At 38.6% G+C, this 23530-nt stretch overlaps 1 protein-coding gene across 3 annotated transcripts; it reads right to left on the bottom strand.

Moving 5' to 3' along the window:
- Window positions 1-177: 177 nt before the first annotated feature.
- Window positions 178-22895, bottom strand: LOC132116448 (WD repeat-containing protein 48-like). Of its 3 annotated transcripts, XR_009425639.1 has the most exons (20): window positions 22793-22895; window positions 18403-18543; window positions 14271-14349; window positions 14103-14185; window positions 13758-13887; window positions 13421-13509; window positions 13033-13134; window positions 11961-12185; window positions 10608-10682; window positions 9866-9968; window positions 9147-9244; window positions 8950-9057; window positions 8778-8874; window positions 8605-8703; window positions 7359-7464; window positions 7204-7291; window positions 7044-7120; window positions 1525-1714; window positions 778-986; window positions 179-739 (listed from the first exon to the last, which is right to left on the bottom strand). XR_009425639.1 is itself a non-coding variant. In XM_059525273.1 (19 exons), the coding sequence occupies exons 1-19, from the start codon at window positions 22838-22840 to the stop codon at window positions 891-893; spliced, it is 2031 nt and encodes a 676-aa protein (XP_059381256.1). In that variant the 5' UTR covers window positions 22841-22895; the 3' UTR covers window positions 178-890. The 3 variants fall into 3 exon arrangements, 2 of the variants coding, with proteins under 2 accessions (XP_059381256.1, XP_059381255.1); XM_059525273.1 differs by having other exon boundaries at window positions 178-986; window positions 14271-14346; XM_059525272.1 differs by having other exon boundaries at window positions 179-986.
- Between the last annotated feature and the right edge of the window lie 635 nt (window positions 22896-23530).

Here is a 23530-nt window from a genome sequence, read left to right on the forward strand (position 1 = left end):
CGTCAGAACGAGAGCTGATGAACACATCACAGCACTCCAGTCCATCAGTTAACATCTGGAGAAGACAAAAGCTGTGGATTATTGTGATGTTTTTATCAGCTCTCATTCTGACGGCACCCATTCACTGCAGAGCATCCATTGATGAGACACTGATGCAATGCTACATTTCTCCAAATCTGATGAAGAAACAAACTCACCCTGATCTGGGATGAACACATTTCAGCATTTTTGTATTTTTTTTTTGAGTGAAATATTCCTTTAAAAAACACACACACATATATGTTTCTATCTCTGCTTATAATGTTTCGAGTATTCACGCTCTCTACTCTTCTATCATCGTTTTTTACACGAAAAAGCACCTTTTTGGAGAGACCGTCGATTTTTTTTTTTTTTAAAGAAACGTAAATGGCTATAAAATAATTACAATGTATGTACAAAACGGATGCAGTGATAATCACAGCACGGTTAGTGAGAGAGATGCATCATGGGAAATGGAGTTCATGGGAGTTCTTGGAGTTTTCTCATTCATTCTGTCCATCTACGCAGCGCTCCTTAAAGATTCTCGATTGTTTTAAAGCCGTTCCTCGGATTCATGACGTCATTTGCAGCGAACACATCACTGGAATGTTAAATGAGGAGAAACGAAAACTAAAAACAACTCTGACACATTCAAAAAACGGCATCCATCAAGAGAGAATTCATGCCAGGAAAAATATAATTAAAGGTGGCAAAAACACGTCTTCGGTGTGTTTTCCAGCGTTCCTTCTTCCCATTTACTCACGCGTGAGCCGAGCGTGATGTAGATGTCAGACAGAGGCAGGAAGTGCAGGTGAGCGTGTGCTTTGAATGTGAAGGGTAACCAATGGATTTTCCTTAAACGGGGCGGGACCTCACGTGGATTTCTGCCGATAATGGAGCGTCAGATCGCCACCGCTCTTCCAGATGAAATGCTTCACCGTCCGCAGATCCATGTTGGGATCCAGAACCTTTGGAAAGCAATGCAACATCATCTAATGTCACAAACAGGATTAGGAGTAAGTAACTAAGTTCAGTTATATTTTATATGACATAGTTTGGAAGTCGTAATTAGAGCATGAGATGTTTTTGTGGTCACTTTATAGGATTTTTATTTATTCATTTATTTATTATTATAATTTCCCTCCAGAATTGCTTGTTAATGTTATAGCAATGGAAGAACAACTTCCAGAGAATTTTTTTATCATTTTTGGGATTTTATTCACACCAAATGATTTGATCGTACGATTTGATCGTAATTTAGTTAACTTGGGTCTGAGTGATGCACTAATTTTATTTGCATAAAATGCAATAATATTTTTTTATTCTACATCTACAAAATGATGAATAAAGAATGCATCATAGCCGATATTGCTTTTTTATATATTTATATTTAATTCATGAAAGCCTTGTGAATTGTAATCATAATGCATTCTATTGTAAAAGTAAAGTACTATGATATTTTGCACATGCAATTTAATGTAAAGATAATAAGTTGGATACCAATACCTGATCTTGACAGAGCAGCTCGATCTTCTCCTCCGCTAGCACTGCCATGTCCTCCTCCTCCTTCTGCTCGCTGGGCTTCTCTGCGGATGAAGCGCCCGTCTGAGACTCACTGTCCAGGTTGATGATCTTTTCATACACGTGCTCCATCACCTTCCTCACCTGTAACATGTCACTGGCCGACAGACGATCCCTACAAACACACACACCACTCTTCATACCCATGGCCATGTGCGACGACAGCCAAGAAGTGTATTCTGTGCAACAGATGCCATGAACGGATGACATAAATAAACTTTTTCAGTCCAGTTTATTTATAAAAAAGTATTTTAAAGGGACAGTTCACCTTTTTCGTTATTTAGTCATCTTTAAGGCATTCCTTGCAAACCTGTATGAGTTTCTACCTTCTGTTGAACATGAAAGAACATATTTTGAAGAGTGTTGGAAACCATACAGTTGACGGTACCCATTGACTTCTATAGTACTTTTTATTTTATTTTTACCAAGGAATCCATTGGCTACCGACAACTGTATGGTTCTCAATATTCTCCAAATATATCTTTAAAAAGTATCTAATTTTTAATAATGTTGGAAACCAAACAATTGCTGGTACCCATTGACTTCTATAGGTTTTTTTTACTACTACTACTACTACTACTACTACTACTACTATGGAAGTCAATGGCTGCAGTCAACCGTTTGTTTCCCAACATTCTTCAAAATATATATTTAAAAAAAGTCTTATTTTGAACAATGTTGGAAACCATACAGTTGACGGTACCCATTGACTTCCATAGTTTATTTTCCCTACTAAGGAAGTCAATGCCTGAAGGCAAGTATTTGGTTCCCAACATTCTTCAAAATAAGATATTTTGAAGATGTTTTGAAGAACCAAACAGTAGCCGGTAGCCATTGACTTCTATAGTATTTTTATTTCTTTTTTACTATGGAAGCCATTGGCTACCATCAACAGTTTGGTTTTCAACATTCTTAAAAAGTTATTTTATTTTGAATAATGTTGGAAACCAAACAGTTGCTGGTATCCATTGACTTCTATATTGTTTTATGTATTTTTTTTTTTTTACTACTACTATGGAAGTCAATGAATCAGAATGAGCTTTATTGCCAGGTATGTTCACACATACGAGGAATTTGTTTTCGTGACAGAGCTCCGCAGTGCAACATAACAGCGACAGAACAAAAAACACAATAAGGAATAAAAAATACAAAAAAATACAAATAGGTGGGTAAGGATTGACAATATACAAATTGACAATGTATGGCAGGTATATTAAAAAGAGCATTTATGTATGTACATGTATATTATGTGGAAAAATTGTAACTGTACGCTAAGTATGTGTGTTTGGATAAATAAGTGTATGTGTATATAAATATAAATATAAGTAGTATAGTGTGTTCCATGTATGTACATGTATATTATGTGCAAAAGATTTACGTGTACGCTAAGTATGTGTGTTGGATAAAAAGTGTAGTGTATATAAATATAAATAGTGTAGTGTGTCCCAAAGTTATTATCAGCTGTTCATAAGATGGATTGCCTGAGGGAAGAAACTGTTCCTGTGTCTGGTCGTTCTGGTGCTCAGTGCTCTGTAGCGTCGACCAGATGGCAACAGTTCAAAGAGGGAGTGTGCTGGATGTGAGGGGTCCAGAGTGATTTTAACAGCCCTTTTGCTCACTCTGGATAAGTACAGTTCTTGAATAGATGGGAGGGTTGTACCGATAATTCGCTCAGCAGTCCGGACTACCCTCTGTAGTCTTCTGAGGTCAGATTTAGAAGCTGAGCTGAACCAGACAGTTACTGAAGTGCAGAGGATGGATTCGATGATGGTGGAGTAGAACTGTTTCAGCAGATCCTGTGGCAGGTTAAACTTCCTCAGCTGGCGAAGGAAGTACAACCTCTGCTGGGCCTTTTTCACAATGGAGTCAATGTGAATGTCCCACTTCAGGTCCTGAGAGATAGTGGTGCCCAGGAACCTGAATGACTCCACTGCAGTCACAGTGCTGTTCATGATGGTGAGTGGGGGGAGTGCAGGGGGGTTTCTCCTGAAGTCCACAGTCATCTCCACTGTTTTGAGCGTGTTAAGCTCCAGGTTGTTGAGACTGCACCAGACAGCCAGCTCTTTAACCTCCTGTCTGTAAGCAGACTCGTCACCGTCCTGAATGAGGCCGATGAGTGTGGGTGTCATCTGCAAACTTCAGGAGCTTGACAGAGGGGTCCTTAGATGTGCAATCATTAGTGTACAGGGAGAAGAGCAGTGGGGAGAGAACACAGCCCTGGGGAGCTCCGGTGCTGATTGTACGGGTGCTGGATGTGTATTTTCCCAGCCTCACTAGCTGCTGCCTGTCTGTCAGGAAGCTGTTGATCCACTGACAGACGGAGGGGGGCACGGAGAGCTGAGTTAGTTTGGGCAGGAGGAGGTTTGGGATGATCGTGTTGAAGGCAGAGCTGAAGTCCACAAACAGGATCCTCACATAGGTCCCCGGTCTGTCTAGGTGTTGCAGAACATAATGCAGTCCGATGTTTACTGCATCGTCCACAGACCTGTTTGCTCTGTAGGCAAACTGAAGAGGATCCAGCAAGGGTCCAGTGATGTCCTTCAGGTGGGCCAGCACCAGTTTTTCAAATGACTTCATGACTACAGACGTTAGAGCCACAGGCCTGTAGTCATTTAGTCCTGTAATTTTGGATTTCTTTGGGATGGGGATGATGGTGGAGCGTTTGAAGCATGAAGGGACTTCGCACAGCTCCAGTGATCTGTTGAAGATCTGTGTGAAGATGGGGGCCAGCTGGTCAGCACAGGATTTCAGACAGGCTGGTGTAACACAATCTGGGCCTGGTGCTTTTTTCCTTTTCTGCTTCCGGAAGACCTGGCGCACCGCATCCTCGCTGATCTGTATTGCAGGTGTGGGGGAGAGGGGGGATGCAGGAGGTGTGAATGGTGAGAGCGCTTGATTGGAGAGGTGTTCAGGGTTGGTTGCAGGAGTTGTGAATGGTGTGAACGGTTGTTTGGAGAGGCATTCAGGGTTGGTTGCAGGAGTTGTTATTGGTGTGAACGGTTGTGTGGGGAGGTGTTCAGGGCAGGTGATGGGTGTTCTTTCAAACCTGCAGTAAAACTCGTTCAGATCGTCTGCCAGTCGTTGATTCTCCACAGTGCTGGGGGGTGGTGTCTTGTAATTGGTGATCTTCTTTAGGCTTTTCCACACTGATGCGGAGTCGTTCGAAGTGAACTGAGTCCTTATTTTTTCAGAATAATTCCTCTTTGCCACTTTGATCTCCTTTTCCAGTGTGTATTTAGCCTGTTTATACAAGACATTGTCCCCCTTCACGTAAGCATCTTCTTTGGCCTGACGGAGCTGTCTGAGTTTTGCAGTGAACCACGGTTTGTCATTGTTGTAATTTAGTTGAGTCTTGGTAGGAATACACATATCCTCACAGAAACTGATATATGATGTTACGGTCTCTGTGAGTTCGTCCAGATCGGTGGCAGCAGCTTCAAAAACACTCCAATCAGTGAGGTCAAAACAAGATTGTAAATCCTGCTCTGCTTCATTAGTCCATCTTTTTACAGTCCTTAATACAGGTTTAGCTGATTTTAGTTTCTGCCTGTAGGTCGGTATAAGATGAACCAGAAGGTGATCAGAACGTCCCAAAGCTGCTCGTGGAACAGAGTGAAATGCATCCTTTATTGTGGTGTAACAGTGATCCAATATATTACTGTCTCTGGTGGGACATGTGATGTGCTGTCTGTATTTTGGCAGTTCACGGGAGAGATTGGCTTTATTAAAGTCCCCAAGAATGATTAAAACAGAGTCTGGGTGTTGTTGTTCTGTCTCTGTGATCTGCTCAGCGAGTTTCTGTAAAGCTGAGCTCACGTGTGCTTGAGGAGGGATGTAAACACTCACCAGAATGAACGAATGAAACTCCCGCGGCGAATAGAACGGCTTGCAGTTAATGAAGAGCGTTTCGAGATTTGAGCAGCACGTCTTCTTTAACACAGTTACATCTGTACACCACCGTTCATTGATGTAAAAGCATGTCCCGCCGCCGCGCGATTTCCCCGTTGATTCTGCGTCGCGATCCGCTCTAAACAGCTGAAAGTCCGGCAGATGGAGCGCGCTGTCCGGTATGGTGTCATTCAGCCAAGTTTCCGTGAAACACAGAGCAGCAGAGTGGGAGAAATCTTTATTTGTCCGAGAGAGCAGAAGCAGTTCGTCCGTTTTGTTGGGTAGAGAGCGGAGATTTGCCAGATGGATGCTAGGCAACGGCGTTCGAAATCCGCATTTTCTGAGTCTCACTTTCTGAGAGCTGCGCCAGCTCTTTTTCCCCGTCTGCGCGTCCTCTTGAAGCGTGTGATCAGCGCAGCCGCTCCGCCGACAAGAATGTCCAGCAAAACATCAGAATAGTCGAAAACCGGTGAAATATCGGGAGATGTGTGTTGCCGAATATCCAGCAATTCGTCCCTGGTGAAACTGATTGCAGGAATATAACTAAAGACAGGACAAACTAACAAAAACACAAAAACAACTGCAGAGCACGTCACGGAGGCAGCCATCCTGTATCGGCGCCACTCAATGGCTACCATCAACCATTGGTTCCCAACATTTTTTCAAAATATAGCTTTAAGAAGTCTTATTTTGAATAATGCTGAACAAAATTAAAATAAAATTAAAATTGTTTTTGTGAAAGAAAAAAAAGAAAACTGTTGGGAACCAAACGGTTGCTGGTACCCATTGACTTCCATAGTAGTAGTAAAAAAAAATAAAACCCTATGGAAGTCAATGGGTACCAGCAACTGTTTGGTTTCCAACATTCTTCAAAATAAGATAATTTGTAAAGATATTCTTTGAAGAATATTGAAAACCAAACAGTTGACGGTAACCAATGGCTTCCGTATTAAAAAATTAAATAAAATAAATACTACAGAAGTCAATGGCTACCGGCCACTGTTTGGTTCTTTAAAAATATCTTATTCTGAAGAATGTTGGGAACCAAATACTTGCCTGTAGATTTCTATAGTATTTTTTTTTTTACTACTACTATGGAAGTCAATGGGTACCAGCAACTCTTTGGTTTCCAACATTCTTCAAAATAAGATTTTTTTTTTTTAAATATACTTTGAAGAATATTGAAAACCAAACAGTTGACGGTAACCAATGGCTTCAATATAAAAAAAATTAAAAAAAATACTATAGAAGTCAGTGGCTACCGGCTACTGTTTGGTCCTTTAAAACATCTTCAAAATATCTTATTCTGAAGAATGTTGGGAACCAAATGGTTAATGGTATTTTTATTTTTTTAACTACTACTATGGAAGGCTAATGGGTACCAGCAACTGTTTGGTTCCCAACATTCTTCAAAATAAGATATTTATACACACACCAAATTTGACGAGGAATAAATTATGACAATTTTTGGGTGAACTGTGCCTTTAAACCAAGATAAACCTGTGGATCCATCTCTGTCTAAGAAGCTTCAGTCGGAAACATCAGGTCACACGTACTTCTTTAACGTCTTCGCTCCGGAGGACGAATGGGGCTGGAGGTAGAATGGGATTTTGTTGAATTTGGGCATGTTTTTCTGTAAGAGAAAGAAAGAAATCCTGTTATATGACAGAAATCAGAAGTGTAACACACTCTGAAGAGGATCTGGTGGATTCTTACGTCCACGGTGATGTCGATGACCCACTGCGGGACCGTCTCGTTCAGTAACATGGACTCGGTTTCTCCACCGGAGTCTCGACACAGCAGCCTGAGACAGACACATTTCATCAGCCAACACAGACGTCTACAGACCTGATCGAACAGAGGACACACACCTGAACAACGTCCGTCCTCCCGCTTCACCGAAGATCACCGGAGTGTGTGGAGGCACCTGGAAATATCCGTTTCCTTTCTGTATCCGGCTCTCGAGCTCACCGTTCACTGAGGAAACACAGCAAACATGTTTCAGAAAATACTGAGCAGGAAATCCAAATGAAGATTTATATTTTAAAGAGAAACGAACAGGAAAAAATCAAGCCCTTCCTGCTGAATATATTATAGTTCACATTATGGAAGCTTAATGAGTTATGAAACAAACGGATTTTCCTTTTGAAAGTAATTAAAAAAATAAAACAAACATAAACAGTAACATAAAGAAATTAATGCAAGTAAAAAAAGTAATTACTGTACATTATTATTATCTAGCAATAAACAAAAATACGTACAATATAAATATTTTAAATATTTATTATTACATATAATATACAAACTTATTTATATAATATATACATGTATATTTATATTATTCAATGTATTGATTATTATTATCTAGCTTCTTATAAATTTAAATTTAAAATTTATCTAGCAATAAACAAAAATATTTATAAGTAATATAAGTATTTTACATATTCATTATTACATATATAACATTACTTATAATATACACATATGTATTTAATTTAATGTTCTCTTATTATTATTATCATCATCATATAACACAGTAATTACAAACTTGGATATTATTTTGTCCAATTATAACATTTATATTACAAAAATACAATATGCAAGTTTATAATTATTGTTATTTATTATCACTACTTTTAAAATATACAATTTTACATACATGTTTAATATTTTAATTAATTGTGTAAGTTCTACACTAACTACAACTCATTTATATTGAAAAAACATTATATCTAGATTTAGTAATATTACATATTGCATTATATAATAATATTAATAATACTACAATGAATTATGTGATCATACAATGGTAATATTAACATAATACTAATACTATAATTATCCCTTTTTATATTTTATTTCATATGCATCTTAACATTTTATATATTTATATGATTCATGATATTTAATATATATATATATATATATATATATATATATATATATATATATTTTTTTTTTTTTTTTTTGATTTTATATAAAATTTTCTAATCAGCATTTTATTTTTTATTATCATTATTATTATTTTTTTAATTGCCATACCAGCATCTATGGCTATTTTCATGGCAAGCTCAATGTATTTAGAGTTTGTGTTTTAGTTAAGGGATGAGTCTTCACCGCTCCCATGATTGAGTTCGCTCTCGTCGTCCGAGGGGTTAATGTGAGTGCGAGGCCAATACTCCAGCAGCGCCTGCAGCAGCAGTCCTCCCAGATTCACTGCAGAACAACACATTAATAACTCGTCTTCATCATCATCATCATCATCTGTCACCATAATCAGCTCGGCTCACGTTTGGGGTCGGATCCGTCAGGGCTGGTGAAGCCAGCGTCTTTAGCAGAAACCCAGGCTGCAAAGCAGTCACTCTCGTCCAGCGTTATCGTCAGCATCTGTTAATCACATGCTAAACGATTAATAAAACATTCACTGAAGATGAGCGTAAACCCCGTCCTGTCGTGACGCACCCCTGTCTTCAGATCCACCGAGAACCAGTTCGGCACATAAACCATCTTGAACCTTTTCTTGACCTCTTCATCAAACTCCGTCTTGCCCAGGTCTTCCACTTTACAGGCCTGCGACACAGAGACAGACAACAAAGCTGTTACACGGCCGCTAGCAATCAGATCGAGCGCGCGCAGAGACACACAAGCGTAAACGTTACCTTCAGCACATCCCAGTACGCCACGTTATTGTTGGTGTCTTTGGTCAGAATGTGTCGTTTGTCGTTCAGAATGTGGCACTGAATTATACTGGCGCCACCTAGAGGTCAAGACAAGACATTAACATTAAATATTATACATACACAGTAAATTATAAACTTTATAAAATACAATACAAATCTAATTATCAATTAAAATAAAAATAAAAAATGTTTGTAATTATTAATAATAATTATTATTATTACTATATACACACAGTAAATTATAAGCTTTATAAAAATACAATAAAAATATAATTATGAATTCATCTAAAATCGAAATATTATCAAATAAAATAAAAAAATATATAAAAATGTGTGTAATTATTGTTATGAATTATTATTACTATAATACACCGTAAGTTATAATCTTTTTAAAAACATACAATAAAAATATAAATTATGAATTAAAATCAAAAATATAATATGAATTTAAAACGTACATAAAAATTGTTATGAATTATTATTACTATATATACACAGTAAATTATAAACTTTATAAAAACAGACAATAAAAATAATTATTATTACTTAAATAAATACTAATGAAAAATAAACAAAATTAAATTCTAACTTTTATAAAAAAAAAAATAGATTATCATGCTAAAGATGCGGTTCGATGGAGACTCTAATTATTAAACACATCTGAAGATCAACTGAAGCACATGCAAACTCAGTCGAACCTTTGATCACTTGTTCTGTCTGCGTGCACAGCGGCGTCAGAGGAGCGCTGCAGTCATTATCATAATCACCAGACGCTCGGAAATTATGGATACCCTTCAGAGACTGGGAAGAAAACACAGACTCTATTAAAAACAATGCCCAATATCAGAGGAATTTAATTATGGACCATATGGTCATTTTAGAATCACTGATACAGTATTATAGATTTGTTCATATTTTCCTTTTTCCAAGTAATTTTGTGATTATACATACATATATAATATCTAAGCTCATAATTTCCCAAGTGTACGATACGGCTTTCATTCTTCAGGTCAATCATATATTCATGAAAAAGAAAAATAGCTTAAATAAGAAAAGCGATATCTTTGTCATAGTATCCTTTCAAATGTTAAAGTTACCACAGTCACTGCATTGTTTGCATGTGCTGTCTCATAAACTCGTTTAAAATACAGGCTTCTCAGTCAAACTCTGATTAATGCATCATATCTAATAATTATTCAGAGAATGCAGTTGTGAAAATATTTTCCCATATGGCTGCCCACAGCTCCAGTTTCATGAAAAGTGTAAATTGCAAAATTAACAGAAGCATTCTATCATTTTAAGATGCAACCTATAACATGCAACAAATTAAACCGTTATTAAAGAAGGGATATTTAGCTGAAGGGTGACACTAATTAACGAGTAAAGGAACACGCTGCAGATTCTTTAAAACAGGTCACGGCCCGCAACAGCTGCACTTACCCACTTATTAACCGTGGACTTGGTGGTGGAAACCCAGATGGCCGAATGCGGATCAGCGGACCTGTCCAGCTCCATCTGAGAGACAGAAGAGCACACATACACACCTCAGTGACTTCCTTCCTATTAGCTGCTCACGCTCCACAGCTGCTGCGGGTATTTATAACTGTGTTTGACGCATAAACGTGCACTCTTGATTTAAAGTCTAAGAGAAAGCTTATTATATATATATATATATATATATATATATATATATATATATATATATATATATATATATATATATATATATATATACACAGACACACACACACACACACGTTTTATGTGTGTGTGTGTTTTGTTTTGACAGGAGTTTCTTCTGCTCATTAAGGCTGCATTTATTTTATCAAAAATACAGGAAAAAAATATAAAATTGTGAAATATTATTCTAATGTAAAACATATGTTTTCTATGTGAATCTCTGTTAAAGTGTAATTTATTTCTGTATTTTCAGCATCATTCCTCCAGTCTTCAGTGTCACATGATCTTCAGAAATCATTCTGATATGATGATTTATTATCAGTGCTGAAAACTGTTTTTTAAACCTGTGATAATTTTTTCAGGATTCTTTGATGAATAAAAAGTTAAAAAGAAGAGCATTTATTTAAAATAGAAATATTTTCTAACAATATACACTACAGTTCAAAATTTTGGGGTCAGTAAATTTGTATTTTTTTTTTTTAAAGAAATTAAACTTTCATTAATTTTTAAATTAAACTTTCATTAATTTATTTTTTAAAAGAAATTAAACTTTCATTAATCAAGGATGTGTAAAAATACAAAGTGATGGTAAAGACTTGTATTGTTACAAAAGATTTCTATTTTAACTTTTTATTCATCAAAAGAAAATCCTGAGAAAAGTATCACAGGTTTCAAAACAACATTAAGCAGCACAACACTTTCATCATTGATAATAAATCATCATATCAGAATGATTTCTGAAGATCATGTGACACTGAAGACTGGAGTAAAGATGCTGAAAATACAGCTGTGCATCACAGAAATAAATTACACTACTTATATATTTATATATATATATAAAACAGTTATTTTAAATTGTAAAAATATTTCACAATATTATAATTTTTCTGTATTTTTTATCAAATAAATGCAGTCTTGAAAAACATTCAAAGTCTTACTGATCCCAAACTTTATATTCCATTTTAGATATGTATTTAATATATTTATTTTACACCTTTTTTCAATAGAACTACGCTTAAAAATGAGTGTAACCCCCACAGAAATGTGAAGTACAGAGTGTTTCCTTCTGAGAAGTTAAGAAACTGTTGTGAAAGTGGTTTGTCACGGTCGCACCTTCAGCACGGGAGCGTTCTCCTCACAGATCAGCACACGGATGTCAGGACTGCGCAGGTCAGTACAGTATATCTTACGGTCACGGCCTCCGGAGTACACGTGTGTGAAGGCCTCGTTGGCCTGCAGTGCCCAAACGCCCTCGTCGTGAACGCGGTACGTGGCGATGCACCGCTGCTGACCCAGAGACCAGAGCCGGATCGTCCCGTCTGAGCTCCCCGAGAGACACTGACCGAACAAAACCAGTGCTTAGGAAAGAAACGTGAACTCTCACAGAGTCATTAAGAGCTCAAAGGCTCTTAAAACCTTCTACATTCAACAATAAATCAAGAACGGGTCTTCTGTTAGCTCTTTGAGGATTTAAAACACATGTACGATAGGATTCAACACTACTTCATCCTACTTGAGAAGCGAAGAATAATTCGGGAATTATAAAAGGTAAAAACTGACATGCATACAGAGAGCATGCATATAAATAGATTTTCTATTTATCTTCACCTTTTAATAAACAATCACATTTTGCATTAATGAGTAAATGTATTGTGGTAGTTGTCATTGAAATTAATCAATGAAAAGCTGTTGATAATAACAATTATTACAAACAAAACTTTTTTTTATTTATTATAGACCACCTGGTGGTTGGTGATGGAATTGCAGGGAGTAGATAAAAAAAAAAACTATTTACCATTATTTGAATCATAATGTCAAATTAAAATAATTTGTAAATAAAAATAAAATGTAAGAAAATCTAATTATATTTTTAAAAATTCAAAATTTAATAAGAATTAAAAATAATAATTTATATATTGTTACGTCAAAATATTATATATATTTATATACAATAAATATATATATATATATATATATATATATATATATGTATATATGTTTTTTAAATTAAAATATATATAATATATTTTTATAATATATATTTTTTCTTTCTTTTTATTATATATATATATATATATATATACACACACACACACACACACTCATATATATTTATATATCAAAAAGTGAATGTTTCTAGTTTGTAGATGGACAGACTGACTGACAGCAGTGAGTCTCGTCTCACCTGAGTCCCGTCTCTGTTGAGTAACAGTGATTTAACGTTGTCCGTGTGTCCTTTCAGTTTCATTAATTTGGCACAGGTTCGCGGGTCCCACACTCTCAGAACCTGACAAACAAATCAACAAAACAATCTGAAACTACCAGCATCAGAAAGAGAGTCAGAGCATCAGGCATTATATAAATAACAAACTAAAAGTAGGTAAAATTGTGAGAAAAGGAGATGTAATATTTCGATATGCACAGCCCAGGTACATAACTCTATACACTAAGAGACAACATGTTAATTAAAAGAAAACTATAAAAATGTAATAAAAAATCCACAATGCCATTCATTTTCTACACAATAAAAACACACCATATAATGTAAGTTATATGTATTTTGCTATTCAAACCTTTTCAGTGGATCCTGACACTATAACCGTCCCCATCTGATTCATGGCCAGACTGTAGATGGAGTCCTTGTTTCCGCTCAGAGAAGACGCTGTACAACAAAGAATATGATTTTCACACTCTATTAATCCTTTACATAAACAAAAGTCTACGTTTTGTTGTGTCTTTAATAACGGGTCTACTAAACTACTGTTTGGATTGCTCATGTCAAAATTTTAAATAAAGTTCAATAAATAAATAAAAAATGGATGTGTTCTTCAAATATGATATTTAAATATAATAATCTGGGGGGAAAATATTTAAAAAAATATCTAAAATTAAATTAACATGGGAACTCACTAGTAACGGTGTTATTGGATGCGGTCAGCGCGGTCAGTGTGTTCACATCCCAGAGAAAGATCTGTCTATCCAGTCCTGCAGAAGCCACCAGCTCTTTGTCTTTAGCATAAGCCAATGCTTTAACATAGTCCTGCAATAAAAAATAGAAACACAATGCACACTTTAATATAGAAACTCTTTGCATTGAAAAAATGGGCGGCAACCCCATGCAGAACAGCGAAATAAAGGGTCAACTCATTTTTTGTCTCTAATATGTTTTTGAAGGCTTTCTTGGATGTGTTTGGTCATGCACCTGGTTTGTTTAGATGTGCATATAACATTTTATGTCATCGGCCTTGACCGTACCTTATGCGTTCGCAGTGTTGACATGCAGAAGCCCTTGTGTGCGTTCCAGACCTTCACCGTAGTGTCTGATGATGCTGAGATCACTGCAGACCCAATAGACAAACTTATCTATCTTATCTACTGCATTCATAAAACATTAGAACTGCACTGCACATGTCAAGCACTCACATGTTTTGCCGTTGCAGCAGAGGACGATGTCATTGACCCAGTCTGTGTGATGCTCCATCGATGCAATGTACGGATCCTGCTGCAAAACACACATTCACACGCAAGAGCAGGAACGTCATTTCAAAGGCCAGGGAAGTGTTTGGACATCACATGCACGGGTTCAGTGACAGACGGATTAGTTTTGGTTTAGTTTGGACATCACATGCACGGGTTTAGTGACTAACGGGTTAGTTTTGGTTTAGTCTGGACATCACATGCACGGGTTTAGTGACTAACGGGTTAGTTTTGGTTTAGTCTGGACATCACATGCACGGGTTTAGTGACAGGGATGGGGATGGGACGATAACCGGTTTTATTGATAACCGTGATAAAATGTGCTGAAGGTTAGTAATATCGTTTAAAAATGAATTATCATTAAAACCGTGTTTGATACTCGCGGTTTTAATAACTCACTATTAAATCATGTCCAGCCAGCAACAGTCTGACGCAAGCGCAGCGCACAATGTTTTTTTTGGGTTTTTTCGAGAAGGAATGGCGAAAGTCAGTGACTTTTCTATGCTTTTCTATGCTTCTACACTTTTCATTGTAAGGAAGGAAATGCCACAGAATTTAATCTTTCTTTAAATTAAGTGCATAGAGTTGCTTGTTTTATTAGTTGTTTGTTGATTATTACATATAAAACTTGCTGAAATGTTTTCAGTGTGAGCATCAACTATTTTTGAACACTTTCATCTCGTTTCAACAAAACCGTGATAATATTGATAATCGTGATAATTTTAGTCACTATAATCGTGATATTAAATTTTCATACCGTCCCATCCCTAGTGACATACGGGTTAGTTTTGGTTTAGTCTGGACATCACATGCACGGGTCTAGTGACTAACGGGTTAGTTTTGGTTTAGTTTGGACATCACATGCACGGGTTTAGTGACAGACGGGTTAGTTTTGGTTTAGTTTGGACATCACATGCACGGGTTTAGTGACAGACGGGTTAGTTTTGGTTTAGTTTGGACATCACATGCACGGGTTTAGTGACAGACGGGTTAGTTTTGGTTTAGTTTGGACATCACATGCACGGGTTTAGTGACAGACGGGTTAGTTTTGGTTTAGTTTGGACATCACATGCACGGGTTTAGTGACAGACGGGTTAGTTTTGGTTTAGTTTGGACATCACATGCACGGGTTTAGTGACAGACGGGTTAGTTTTGGTTTAGTTTGGACATCACATGCACGGGTTCAGTGACTGACGGATTAGTTTTGGTTTAGTTTGGACATCACATGCACGGGTTTAGTGACAGACGGGTTAGTTTTGGTTTAGTTTGGACATCACATGCACGGGTTTAGTGAATAACGGGTTAGTTTTGGTTTAGTTTGGACATCACATGCACGGGTTTAGTGACAGACGGGTTAGTTTTGGTTTAGTTTGGACATCACATGCACGGGTTTAGTGACTAACGGGTTAGTTTTGGTTTAGTTTGGACATCACATGCACGGTTTAGTGACTAACGGGTTAGTTTTGGTTTAGTTTGGACATCACATGCACGGGTTTAGTGACTAACGGGTTAGTTTTGGTTTAGTTTGGACATCACATGCACGGGTTTAGTGACAGACGGGTTAGTTTTGGTTTAGTTTGGACATAACATGCACGGGTTTAGTGACTAACGGGTTAGTTTTGGTTTAGTTTGGACATCACATGCACGGGTTTAGTGACAGACGGGTTAGTTTTGGTTTAGTTTGGACATAACATGCACGGGTTTAGTGACTAACGGGTTAGTTTTGGTTTAGTTTGGACATCACATGCACGGGTTTAGTGACAGACGGATTAGTTTTGGTTTAGTTTGGACATAAAATGCACGTGTTTAGTGACAGACAGATTAGTTTTGGTTTAGTTTGGACATAAAATGCACGTGTTTAGTGACAGACAGATTAGTTTTGGTTTAGTTTGGACATCACATGCACGGGTTTAGTGACTGACGGGTTAGTTTTGGTTTAGTTTGGACATCACATGCACGGGTTTAGTGACTAACGGGTTAGTTTTGGTTTAGTTTGGACATCACATGCACGGGTTTAGTGACAGACGGGTTAGTTTTGGTTTAGTTTGGACATAAAATGCACGTGTTTAGTGACAGACAGATTAGTTTTGGTTTAGTTTGGACATCACATGCACGGGTTTAGTGACTAACGGGTTAGTTTTGGTTTAGTTTGGACATCACATGCACGGGTTTAGTGAATAACGGGTTAGTTTTGGTTTAGTTTGGACATCACATGCACGGGTTTAGTGACAGACGGGTTAGTTTTGGTTTAGTTTGGACATAACATGCACGGGTCTAGTGACAGACGGATTAGTTTTGGTTTAGTCTGGACATCACATGCACGGGTCTAGTGACAGACGGATTAGTTTTGGTTTAGTTTGGACATAAAATGCACGTGTTTAGTGACAGACGGATTAGTTTTGGTTTAGTTTGGACATCACATGCACGGGTTCAGTGACAGACGGATTAGTTTTGGTTTAGTTTGGACATAACATGCACGGGTCTAGTGACAGACGGATTAGTTTTGGTTTAGTTTGGACATAAAATGCACGTGTTTAGTGACAGACAGATTAGTTTTGGTTTAGTTTGGACATAAAATGCACGTGTTTAGTGACAGACAGATTAGTTTTGGTTTAGTTTGGACATCACATGCACGGGTTTAGTGACTGACGGGTTAGTTTTGGTTTAGTTTTGACATCACATGCATGGGTTTAGTGACTGACGGGTTAGTTTTGGTTTAGTTTTGACAAAATGCACGTGTTTAGTGACAGACGGATTAGTTTTGGTTTAGTTTGGACATCACATGCACGGGTTTAGTGACTAACGGGTTAGTTTTGGTTTAGTTTGGACATAACATGCACGGGTCTAGTGACAGACGGATTAGTTTTGGTTTAGTTTGGACATCACATGCACGGATTTAGTGACTAACGGGTTAGTTTTGGTTTAGTTTGGACATAACATGCACGGGTCTAGTGACAGACGGATTAGTTTTGGTTTAGTTTGGACATAACATGCACGGGTCTAGTGACAGACGGATTAGTTTTGGTTTAGTTTGGACATAACATGCACGGATTTAGTGACAGACGGATTAGTTTTGGTTTAGTTTGGACATAACATGCACGGGTCTAGTGACAGACGGATTAGTTTTGGTTTAGTTTGGACATCACCTGCACGGGTTTAGTGACTAACGGGTTAGTTTTGGTTTAGTTTGGACATCACATGCACGGGTTTAGTGACAGACGGATTAGTTTTGGTTTAGTTTGGACATCACATGCACGGGTTCAGTGACTGACGGGTTAGTTTTGGTTTAGTCTGGACATCACATGCACGGGTTTAGTGACAGACGGGTTAGTTTTGGTTTAGTTTGGATACCACATGCACAGGTTTACTGACGTTTAAGCATCGATATCGCGATGTACGAATCCACGATAGTCACATCGCAGGATGTGCGATGTAGGCTGTTGTAGTTGATCCGTTATTCATTAACTGTATGGGCCAGAGAGAGCAAGAGAGAGAGAGAGAGAGAGAGAGAGAGAGAGAGCAAGAGAGAGAGAGAGAGAGAGAGAGAGCGCGAGAGAGAGCGCGAGAGAGAGAGAGAGAGAGCGCGAGAGAGAGAGAGAGCGCGAGAGAGCGCGAGAGAGAGAGCGCGAGAGAGAGAGAGCGCGCGAGAGCGCGAGAGAGAGAGAGCGCGCGAGAGAGAGAGAGAGAGAGAGAGAGAGAGAGAGAGAGAGAGAGAGCAAGAGAGAGAGAGCGCGAGAGAGAGAGAGAGAGAGAGCGCGAGAGAGAGCGCGAGAGAGAGAGCAAGCAAGCCTCGGCCGCACGCTCACCGTCTTCAAACAACACAAGCTCTGTCTTGCTCTCTCTCCCTCGCACATATTAATCAATTGGCACAATGGTGTCGATGTTTAAATCATTTAAAATGAGAGTGTAAGTGTGCTCACCCCCTCTTTTGTTTATTAGATTTCATATCGCAATATATATAGCAGAAAAATTAAATATCGCAATGTAATTTTTTCCCAATATCGTGCAGCCCTACAGACGGATTAGTTTTGGTTTAGTTTGGACATCACATGCACCGGTTTAGTGACTGATGGTCTACCTTGTGCTGGTTAATGCTCCATATCCTGATGATAGAGTCTCGTCCAGCAGTGAAGAGCCGGTTAAGTGCTGGATCCAGCTGTAGTGCATTGACTCCATTACGATTATATTTCTCCACCTCGTCTCTGATCACATATGACACCTGCAACACACGCATGCTCAAAATTAGAGCTCCACTGAATAATCTGCACAGAACCAAATAGGAAAAATTAAAATTCTGCCATTTTAGATGTGATTCAGTTAGATTTAATTTTACAGCTATAAAATTGGCTATTGCTATAAACATAAGTGATGTTGTTAAACAGATCTTGATTTACTATAGTTAAACAATAATATCAAACTTTTAAATGTACAAATGATGCCCTGGTTGTTTGCTTTTATTTGTCCGATCACTTGCATCCTAAGACAATGGACAATGTTCTTTAATTTATAAAGTAGTTATATACAACAGAAATGTAAGAATGAGGGAAAATACAATGTATAATACAGCCTACATAAATATGAAATGACATTAAAATACTTGAGCTGATACTTGATTGTATTCTTTTTATCCTTTTTTTCTCCATTTTGTTTTCATTATAAACATAGAAATAAAATAAAACCTAAAACTGTCAGTGTCATGAAGGCTGAAGTACAGGTATTTTTTTATTATTATTATTTGATTAAAATATATTAAAAAATAAAATTATATTTTTATTATTATTAACTGCAATAAAATGGAGCACTCATTTATTTTTATTTTTTTTTTGAGTTTAAAGTATGTTAGAAAGGCACCTTTATACCTGTCTTCTATTTGGACACATATTTCAAGCAGAATTCACAACAGCAATATTCAACATCACACAAAATACAAAGTTTTGTTTGCAAAGCACAAACAAACCTTCATTAAAACAAAAGCATGCATAATGTGTACAGTATACATGCTCTTATCCCAATATACATGTGTTTAGTTTGTACTGTGCTCATATTTATAAATGTAAAATATATCGGCTCATGTGTTTAGATCTTTATTTATTCATTATGCATGTGCTCATAGGGATATGCATACTGACCACATCAGAATCAGAATGAGCTTTATAGCCATGTATGTTCACACATACGAGGAATTTGTTTTCGTGACAGAAGCTCCGCAGTGCAATATAACAACGACAGAACAAAAAAACACAATAGGAATAAAGAATACAAAAAAATACAAATAGGTGGATAAGGAATGACAATATACAAATTGACAATGTATGGCAGGTATATTAAAAAGAGCATTTATGTATGTACATGTATATTATGTGCAAAAAATTTAAGTGTACGCTAAGTATGTATGTTAGATAAATAAGTGTAGTGTATATAAATATAAATAGTGTGGTGTTTTCCACAGTTATTATCAGCTGTTCATTAGCTGGATTGCCTGAGGGAAGAAACTGTTCCTGTGTCTGGTCGTTCTGGTGCTCAGTGCTCTGTAGCGTCGACCAGATGGCAACAGTTCAAAGAGGGAGTGTGCTGGATGTGAGGGGTCCAGAGTGATTTTAACAGCCCTTTTGCTCACTCTGGATAAGTACAGTTCTTGAATAGATGGGAGAGTTGAACCGATGATTCGCTCAGCAGTCCGGACTACACTCTGTAGTCTTCTGAGGTCAGATTTAGAAGCTGAGCTGAACCAGACAGTTACTGAAGTGCAGAGGATGGATTCGATGATGGTGGAGTAGAACTGTTTCAGCAGATCCTGTGGCAGGTTAAACTTCCTCAGCTGGCGAAGGAAGTACAACCTCTGCTGGGCCTTTTTCACAATGGAGTCAATGTGAATGTCCCACTTCAGGTCCTGAGAGATAGTGGTGCCCAGGAACCTGAATGACTCCACTGCAGTCACAGTGCTGTTCATGATGGTGAGTGGGGGGAGTTCAGGGGGGTTTCTCCTGAAGTCCACGATCATCTCCACTGTTTTGAGCGTGTTAAGCTCCAGGTTGTTGAGAGTGCACCAGACAGCCAGCTCTTTAACCTCCTGTCTGTAAGCAGACTCGTCACCGTCCTGAATGAGGCCGATGAGTGTGGTGTCATCTGCAAACTTCAGGAGCTTGACAGAGGGGTCTTTAGACGTGCAGTCGTTGGTGTACAGGGAGAAGAGCAGTGGGGAGAGAACACAGCCCTGGGGAGCTCCGGTGCTGATTGTACGGGTGCTGGATGTGTATTTTCCCAGCCTCACTAGCTGCTGCCTGTCTGTCAGGAAGCTGTTGATCCACTGACAGGGTTGGTTGCAGGAGGTGTGAATGGTGAGAGCGCTTGATTGGAGAGGTGTTCAGGGTTGGTTGCAGGAGTTGTGAATGGTGTGAACGGTTGTGTGGAGAGGTGTTCAGGGCGGGTTGCAGGAGCTGTGAATGGTGTGAACGGTTGTTTGGAGAGGCATTCAGGGTTGGTTGCAGGAGTTGTTATTGGTGTGAACGGTTGTGTGGGGAGGTGTTCAGGGCAGGTGATGGGTGTTCTTTCAAACCTGCAGTAAAACTCGTTCAGATCGTCTGCCAGTCGTTGATTCTCCACAGTGCTGGGGGGTGGTGTCTTGTAATTGGTGATCTTCTTTAGGCTTTTCCACACTGATGCGGAGTCGTTCGAAGTGAACGGAGTCCTTATTTTTTCAGAATAATTCCTCTTTGCCACTCTGATCTCCTTTTCCAGTGTGTATTTAGCCTGTTTATACAAGACATTGTCCCCCTTCACGTAAGCATCTTCTTTGGCCTGACAGAGCTGTCTGAGTTTTGCAGTGAACCACGGTTTGTCATTGTTGTAATTTAGTTGAGTCTTGGTAGGAATACACATATCCTCACAGAAACTGATATATGATGTTACGGTCTCTGTGAGTTCGTCCAGATCGGTGGCAGCAGCTTCAAAAACACTCCAATCAGTGAGGTCAAAACAAGATTGTAAATCCTGCTCTGCTTCATTAGTCCATCTTTTTACAGTCCTTAATACAGGTTTAGCTGATTTTAGTTTCTGCCTGTAGGTCGGTATAAGATGAACCAGAAGGTGATCAGAATGTCCCAAAGCTGCTCGTGGAACAGAGTGAAATGCATCCTTTATTGTGGTGTAACAGTGATCCAATATATTACTGTCTCTGGTGGGACATGTGATGTGCTGTCTGTATTTTGGCAGTTCACGGGAGAGATTGGCTTTATTAAAGTCCCCAAGAATGATTAAAACAGAGTCTGGGTGTTGTTGTTCTGTCTCTGTGATCTGCTCAGCGAGTTTCTGTAAAGCTGAGCTCACGTGCGCTTGAGGAGGGATGTAAACACTAACCAGAATGAACGAATGAAACTCCCGCGGCGAATAGAACGGCTTGCAGTTAATGAAGAGCGTTTCGAGATTTGAGCAGCACGTCTTCTTTAACACAGTTACATCTGTACACCACCGTTCATTGATGTAAAAGCATGTCCCGCCGCCGCGCGATTTCCCCGTTGATTCTGCGTCGCGATCCGCTCTAAACAGCTGAAAGTCCGGCAGATGGAGCGCGCTGTCCGGTATGGTGTCATTCAGCCAAGTTTCCGTGAAACACAGAGCAGCGAGAGAGTGTGAGAAATCCTTATTTGTCCGGGAGAGCAGAAGCAGTTCGTCCGTTTTGTTAGGTAGAGAGCGGAGATTTGCCAAATGGATGCTAGGCAACGGCGTTCGAAATCCGCATTTTCTGAGTCTCACTTTCTGAGAGCTGCGCCAGCTCTTTTTCCCCGTCTGCGCGTCCTCTTGAAGCGTGTGATCAGCGCAGCCGCTCCGCCGACAAGAATGTCCAGCAAAACATCAGAATAGTCGCAAAACCGGTGATATATCGGGAGATGTGTGTTGCCGAATATCCAGCAATTCGTCCCTGGTGAAACTGATTGCAGGAATATAACTAAAGACAGGACAAACTAACAAAAACACAAAAACAACTGCAGAGCACGTCACGGAGGCAGCCATCCTGTATCGGCGCCAGCGAGAATCCATGACCATATATGGTCAGTATGCAAATATGTAAGGTGGGTTGTCATGACACCGACCAAAGATAGAAATTATCTATTAAAACCCCAAATCTGTGACTAAAACCGGTTCCTCTTTCCCTCTGCAGCTCACAATGACAATCTAAACCTCAACACAGCCTGTTTATATTATAATGAGCTGCAGTAAGCGGTCTATACTGACTCATTATGCTGCATTCTGACTCAAAGCACGCCTAGGGCGCCCTAAAACTGCAGTCTGTAGGCAGCACACTAGATTTTGAGACACAGCCTGGCCTCCACCTCCCTTTGCGACACACAAACGCTCACATCCGCGTGTAAAAAAGCCGTCACACAACGACCGACGGGTCTGAATGTCACTAATATCACAGAAATAACGCACGCACATCACAAGCGCATTCACGAGCGTCAAACATTCACCTGCACTTTCCTGCGCCCCGCTGCATTCTGCCTGTGATGCGTCGCCATCTTACATGTTGACGTCGTGACGTCACTTCCGTTGTGCCAAGAAGAGCCGCTAGCCGGCGCGCGCTCGAGGCAGGAGCAAAATGAATGAATGAATAACTAGAAATACATGCCAGAACACGCACATAGGAATAGCAGTAGAGTCATAATATAGTATTTGAATATAGTTTTATTTATAAAATCAAAAAAAAGAAAGAAACCAGGCTATAACCTTGGTGGCCGTTCATGCAGAACGCGTTTGCGTTTAAAAAACCCCCAAAGGAAATAATGTTTAAAAAACGCTTTTATAAAGCTTTAAAGATTTTAGAATTAACACAAATTTGTATAGTTGCCATATAGACTCTGAATAAAGAAAATAGAGGTTTATAGCCATATTTTTTGGCCAGATATTTAGCTAGCAGGGTACAAATTATTACGTTTTATTCTTCTATATTCTCTTTATTCTCTATATTCAAACGATACAAATATCTTTAAAACAACTGCTGTAATGTTGCTGGTTTTACATCATCAAAAATCCAGCTGTGTTATTATGGTCTCATTAATATGCTAACATAAAAGCTATGAATTATGAGTCATTCAGCTAGCTACCATAACTATAAATAAAAACTTCAGATCACATGAAACTGTGGTCAAAAGTCTACCATAAATGTGAAAATTGTTGTGTAACGATCACAAGTTTGTTTGGCCCCTTAT

Source organism: Carassius carassius, chromosome 35 (genome assembly GCF_963082965.1).
Source record: "Carassius carassius chromosome 35, fCarCar2.1, whole genome shotgun sequence".
NCBI classification, from domain to species: domain Eukaryota; kingdom Metazoa; phylum Chordata; class Actinopteri; order Cypriniformes; family Cyprinidae; genus Carassius; species Carassius carassius.

What these genes read in the sequence shown, in the direction of transcription:
- LOC132116448 (XM_059525272.1), bottom strand. Translation starts at nt 22,840, where the DNA reads ATGGCGACGCATCACAGGCAGAATGCAGCGGGGCGCAGGAAAGTGCAG. An exon ending in GGAGCATTAACCAGCACAAG is followed by an intron (nt 14,350 to 18,402) that starts GTAGACCATCAG and finishes TGTGTTTTGCAG; the next exon opens with CAGGATCCGTACATTGCATC. An exon ending in CGTACTGGGATGTGCTGAAG is followed by an intron (nt 9,058 to 9,146) that starts GTAACGTTTACG and finishes TCTGTGTCGCAG; the next exon opens with GCCTGTAAAGTGGAAGACCT.